Source organism: Merops nubicus, unplaced genomic scaffold, assembly GCF_000691845.1.
Source record: "Merops nubicus isolate BGI_N331 unplaced genomic scaffold, ASM69184v1 scaffold27888, whole genome shotgun sequence".
Classification (NCBI taxonomy): Eukaryota; Metazoa; Chordata; class Aves; order Coraciiformes; family Meropidae; genus Merops; species Merops nubicus.
Genome location: NW_008628126.1, coordinates 1 through 5,135, shown reverse-complemented (window position 1 = coordinate 5,135; position 5,135 = coordinate 1). Strand labels below are relative to the sequence as shown.

At 60.2% G+C, this 5,135-nt stretch overlaps 1 protein-coding gene across 1 annotated transcript in view; it reads left to right on the top strand.

Annotated features, from left to right (window-relative positions):
• The window catches only part of MCAM (melanoma cell adhesion molecule), a gene marked incomplete at its 5' end in the record, with an annotated part of 5,377 nt that extends 1,176 nt beyond the window's left edge, over nucleotides 1–4,201 (top strand). Inside the window, 10 exons of the mRNA XM_008946582.1 lie at nucleotides 1–177; nucleotides 259–386; nucleotides 546–708; nucleotides 799–920; nucleotides 1,230–1,368; nucleotides 1,455–1,576; nucleotides 1,674–1,809; nucleotides 2,721–2,862; nucleotides 3,266–3,383; nucleotides 4,172–4,201. The exon at nucleotides 1–177 is cut by the window's left edge and continues 4 nt beyond it. Coding sequence (XP_008944830.1) covers nucleotides 1–177; nucleotides 259–386; nucleotides 546–708; nucleotides 799–920; nucleotides 1,230–1,368; nucleotides 1,455–1,576; nucleotides 1,674–1,809; nucleotides 2,721–2,862; nucleotides 3,266–3,383; nucleotides 4,172–4,201 — 1,277 coding nt within the window. The remainder of the gene's footprint in view (nucleotides 178–258; nucleotides 387–545; nucleotides 709–798; nucleotides 921–1,229; nucleotides 1,369–1,454; nucleotides 1,577–1,673; nucleotides 1,810–2,720; nucleotides 2,863–3,265; nucleotides 3,384–4,171) is intronic.
• Between the last annotated feature and the right edge of the window lie 934 nt (nucleotides 4,202–5,135).

Below are 5,135 nucleotides of genomic sequence, written 5' to 3'. Positions count from 1 at the left end.
TGAAGATGACGTTCACAAGGACCAGGGAGTCGAGTGGGCTGTACACAGTGACCAGCACCCTCTTTGCCCACGTCACACGGGAGGACCGCGAGACCCTCTACCACTGCACCGTGCACTTCAGGCTGCCGGGCCAGCGCCGGGCCGTGGAGTCAGAGCGTGTCAACGTCACCGTCTTCTGTGAGTCAGGGGCTGGGGGCTCTGCCCCGTGCTGCCCTGCTGGGGCTCCGACCCAACCCCTGCTGCTCCCTCCTCCCCCAGACCCCGCCGAGCACGTGAACCTGCGGGTCATGCCGTCCTCGGCGCTGGTGAAGGAAGGGGATGATGTGAAGCTGGTCTGCGAGGCTGATGGGAACCCAGCGCCTGTCTTCAGCTTCTATAAGAGAGAGGTGAGGCCAGAAGGGACCTGGGCACCAAACGTCCTGTGTCCTGGCTGCTCCTGAGCTCTGCTGGAGGAGCCTTGGGAGCGGGATGGGGTGGCTCAGATGGGAGGGAGCCTGTGTGGGACTAAAGGCTCTGCCTCTCTGCTTTCTCCCCGCTGCCTGCAGCTAGATGACAACTGGCAGGATCTGTCGTCGCTGGCAGATGCCACCAGCGGGGTGCTGAACCTGCACCATGTGAATAAGAGCAGCAGTGGCCTCTACAAATGCCAGACTCTGGACTTGGATGATATGAGACAGCTAGAGAAGGATGTGGAGCTTGTTGTGAACTGTAAGGCAGGGGAACGGGACCCTGCACAGACCTCGGGATGGTGCCTGATCCCTTCTGCTCACACTGCCCTGCTCTCCATCCCTCTCCTAGACATCGAAGGGGTCCACGTGAAGATGGAGCCATCCTCACCCCTTCAGGAAGGGGACAGTGTGAAGCTGAGCTGCGATGCCCACAGCCCCTTGGCCCTGGCTTACCAGTGGAGGGATGCAAAGGTGAGCTGTGTTTGGGTCCTGTCCTCCAGCTCAGCGACCCTGAGCTCTGCAGCAAACTAGGTAGAGCCAGGAGCTTGTTCCATCTCTCCTGAGCGAGGCCAGGGATAGGATTCCCTTCTGTGGACCTGCACTGTCCCTCCCTACCTCCTCACCTCCTGGCCAGTGCTGCAGGGAGGTCCTGTGCTTGCAGGATCCCTTGCTGTGCGCAGGAGACAGGACTTGAGCCCCTTTTGGGGCAGCTGCAGAGCCTGGGGAGCTGGACGCAGAAGGGCTTAGGGCTCATTGTCAGGGGACATCCCTTCCCCACAGGGCAAGAAGCTTGCAGAAGGCAACCAGCTCTTCCTGAGCAACCTGACCTTCGAAACCTCCAGCAACTTCAGCTGCAAGGTGATGGCGCCGAGCGTGCCGGGGTTGGAGCAGAGCAAGCAGGTGGCCGTGGCCGTTCAGGGTAAGGACCGGGCGTGGGGGTGCCGCCCTGGCAGGGCGAGCCCTGTGCCCTGCAGGAGCCAGGGGTGGCTGACAGGTTGCCCCCAGGGAAGCCGCGGATCGTGGCGGTCAGCTCCCCGCTGTACGTGCGGCAGGACGAGGTGGTGAACCTGACCTGCAAGGCCATCGCCTTCCCCAGGCCCTCCGTCCGCTGGAGCGTCAACGGGACGGTGAGAGCTGCTCTGGGCACAGCCCGTGGCCTCTCTGGAGAGGCTGCCTCTTGCCTCGGGGGCTGAGTCCTTCTCTGCCTCTCCCCCCCTCCTCCAGGCTCACGAGTATGTTGAAGACCAGCACGTGGCCAGCAACCTGACGGTGCGTGTGAGCCACGAGCTGCTGCGTGCTGGAGCCATGTGCAGGGTCTCCAACACCCTGGGGGACATCGAGGAGCACATCCAGCTGCTGGGTGAGTGGTGGGTGCTGCCCTCTGCCCCCCTGGGAACCCAGAAAAGTGTTAGCCCCCCCTCGCACGGGCTCTGTGTGAACCCTGTGGTGTGGCCAAGCTGTCTCTTTCCTTTCCTTTCCTGCTCTCCCAGTGGAGTCCATCAGAAAAGGTCAGTCCCTGCACCATGCTGCCTGTGTCTGGAGGGAGCTGGCAGGAGGCATGCTCCAGTCTGGCCTGGGGAGGGAGTCTTGGCTGCTGGCTCTTGCACTGCATCTCTGGCTGCTCCTCCCTCCCTCCCTGCCGAGCCCTGAGGGAAGCAGAGGCTCCCTCTCCATCCCTCTCCACCTGCTCCTGCGGGGGTGTGGGAGCTGCCTGCTGGTCCTCAGCCCCTAGCCCAGCAAGGCCATCGAGTGGAGCCTGATCTAGTGGGAGGTGTCCCTGCTCAGGGCAGAGGGGTTGGAACTGGGGGATCCTTGTGGTCCCTTCCAACCCTGACAGATTCTGATCTGTTTTAGCAGAGGACTTTAGAGCCCTAATGGCTCAATGGTTGGACTTGATGATCTTGGAGGTCCCTTCCACCCTAAAGGATTCTATGATTCTATGATTCCTGGGCATGGAGGCAAAGAGCTGGCCTGATGGCTTGCAGGAGCTCTGTGAGCCATCCTCCTACAGCACGCAGGGGCATGTCAGCTGGGAGCAGAATGAGAATTGTCATCACACAGGAACTGCCCTAACTGAGCGTTTTTATCCTTGCATCCTGCAGGGAGCTGGAGAAGCCCTAGAACTGGAGTCCCTGCGGTGCTTCCTTGGGGAGAGGGCTCCTTTCCTTGCCCCCAAGGGGTGCAAGGAAATGCAGAAAAGGGTGCAAGTAATGCAGAAACTGCAGAGCATCAAGGCGGGGCAGGTGTTGACTCCTTTCTCTTGTGTTTCAGATCAAAAGACACCGGAGAGCAAAGGGGTGATCATCGTGGCGATCATCGTCTGCATCCTGGTGGTGGCCGTGCTGGGGTCTGTCATCTATTTCCTGCACAAGAAAGGCAAGATCCCCTGTGGCCGTGCTGGGAAACAGGACATGTAAGCACTGCCTCCCACCCCCCAGGGAGCCCTTGGGGCCAGAGGTGCTTGCCATTGCTCGTGCTTCCCATCTCATTGCACCCGCCCGGCGCAGTGGGGGGCGACGGGGCAGCCTGGGGGGCACCGTGCCGGGGTCTCGGCAGCACTGCCAGCTTCCCACAGCCTGGGGGCCAGCACAGGGAGGCCGTGAGGAGGACAGTGGTGAGGTAGAGCAGCCGAGGGACCCCTCCCCAGGGAATACCCTGGGCAGCCCAAAGCTTAGAGCCAAAACCTCTTCCACCCCTGGCCCCGCTCCGGAGCATCCCCCCGCCCCGAGATGGAGCCCGAGGGGGCTCGCCCGGCCACGTTGCCCTCTTTTGGTACCACAAACATGTCTCAAAAAATTGTCACCTCCCTCCCTTAGCACAAAGCCAGAGGCACGTAAAGACAAGATTGTAGTTGACGTTAAGTCAGATAAACTTCCAGAAGAGGCTGGGCTCCTGCAGGGCGCCAACGGCGAGAGGAGACCTGCCGCTGACCAGGTAGGGCAGAGCGTAGTGTGCCACCCTTCCCCAGGGCCAGGGCTGCTCCCAGGGCTGGTGAGGAGCGTAGGGGGACACGTCGAGGGTAGTGCTTTGCTCCTCTCCCAGCACTCCCCACCCTGCATGGGCCTCCATCATCCATCATCAGCGCTGACAGAGCCTGCTGGAGGGGTGGGGAGGGGACAGAGCCTCGGCTTGCTGCTCCAGGGATGTAGGAGCAGCCCTGACCTGCTCCCTGGCAGCTCCTGGGAGCACGCTGCCCACTGCCCGGCCTGCTTGGCATCACTCCTTCCCTGCTCCATGGAGCAGGAGCCCAGGGGCTACGAGAGAAGGAGCTACATAAACGTCCCTGGCCAGGAGCCAGAGCGGAGGCTGCAGGACTTGGCCCTGCCCTGGCATTCTCTGAGCCAAGTTCTTGGTGCAGGATGAGAGGAGTCTCCTGGGCCATGTGCTCACCTCTCATGTGGGGCCGAGAGCCACGGGGGGGGGCTGGAGCAGCCCTTGGCAGTGTCAGTGTGGGGCTGTCACCGTGCTGAGCAGGGCTTGCAGAGCCCCAGGAGCCTGCTGTGGTTTTTCTGTGCTTCAGCCCAGGAAATAACCACACCCTGGCTCTGCTGCCCACGCAGCTGGAGCTCACTGCCCCTTGCCCCAGGGGGGATGCTCAGCCACCACGAGGTGGCCCAGGCTGGTGGCTGTCCCCCAGAGCACTGCCCTCTGTCCCACAGACAGATCTTGTGTTCACCCCTCTTTTCTTTTCTCTCCCCTCTGTCTCTTTTGGTGGACTGAAGAGCGAGAAATACATCGATCTGAGAAACTAGAGGGAATCTCCTAAGTGCTTTCTTCCTTCAAACCTTTCCTGCTCTTGGATTGCCTTGTCCCACCCCTGCTCCAGTACCTGGGGAGCATGGCCAGAGACGATTACTGTGTCCCAGAGCTGAGCCCCAACGCTTGGGGGGGCACCCCTCTGACTCACCTCTCTGTTACCTCAGCCGTGGGCTTGCAGGTTGTCAACTTAGCAGCAGCAAAGCTGGACTTGCTTACTCCTACAGAGAAGCCAACAGCAATATTAGAAAGAACTATCCCATTAAGCCACCTAGTGGAAAGATTGGAGGCTTTTGTTTTCTTTCAAGCTATCTGTTCTGTACGTGTCTGGGAAGGTTTTGATGTGTTTTACCGCAGACTTTGTTCAGAAAAAGCTGGTGAAATTGGACTTTTGGGATGTCTGAGGCACCTTAGATGTAGCGGTGTGCAGGTTAGGGGAGGGAGGAAGGGAAGTGGTGTGTTAGGGCAGCGTTTGCCTGCTGCTGGGGGAGGTGTTAGTGCTTTGCTTTTCCTTTGAGCTGTTCTTGTCTCCTGGGTTTAGCCCGGCGTGTCCTGGGGGTGCGGGTGGCTGTGAGCTTGCAGGAGGCAGAGGAAGGACAGGGGGTGCCCATCTCTCAGCCACGTGCCAGACCAAGGGCTTTAGGGGCTCTGGTTCCTAGTGTAGCCTTGCTGACGTGGAGCTGTGCTGCTCCCCAAGGAATTGGATTGCTTTTAGGGGGCTACTGGCTGCAGCAGGCCACACAGACCCCCCAAAAATTTACAGTATTAGGCCAGGGCTTGGTGATGTCTCAGGGTTGTTTTTTTTTTGCATTGAACAGTTACCCCCCAGGTAAAAGTAGATTTATTTCTGTGCTTGTGTGGCACTGCTGGCCCCACAGCAGCTGAGTGGTGAGAGGGGAGCTGGGCAAGCAGCCTGCCCTCAGCTTTGCT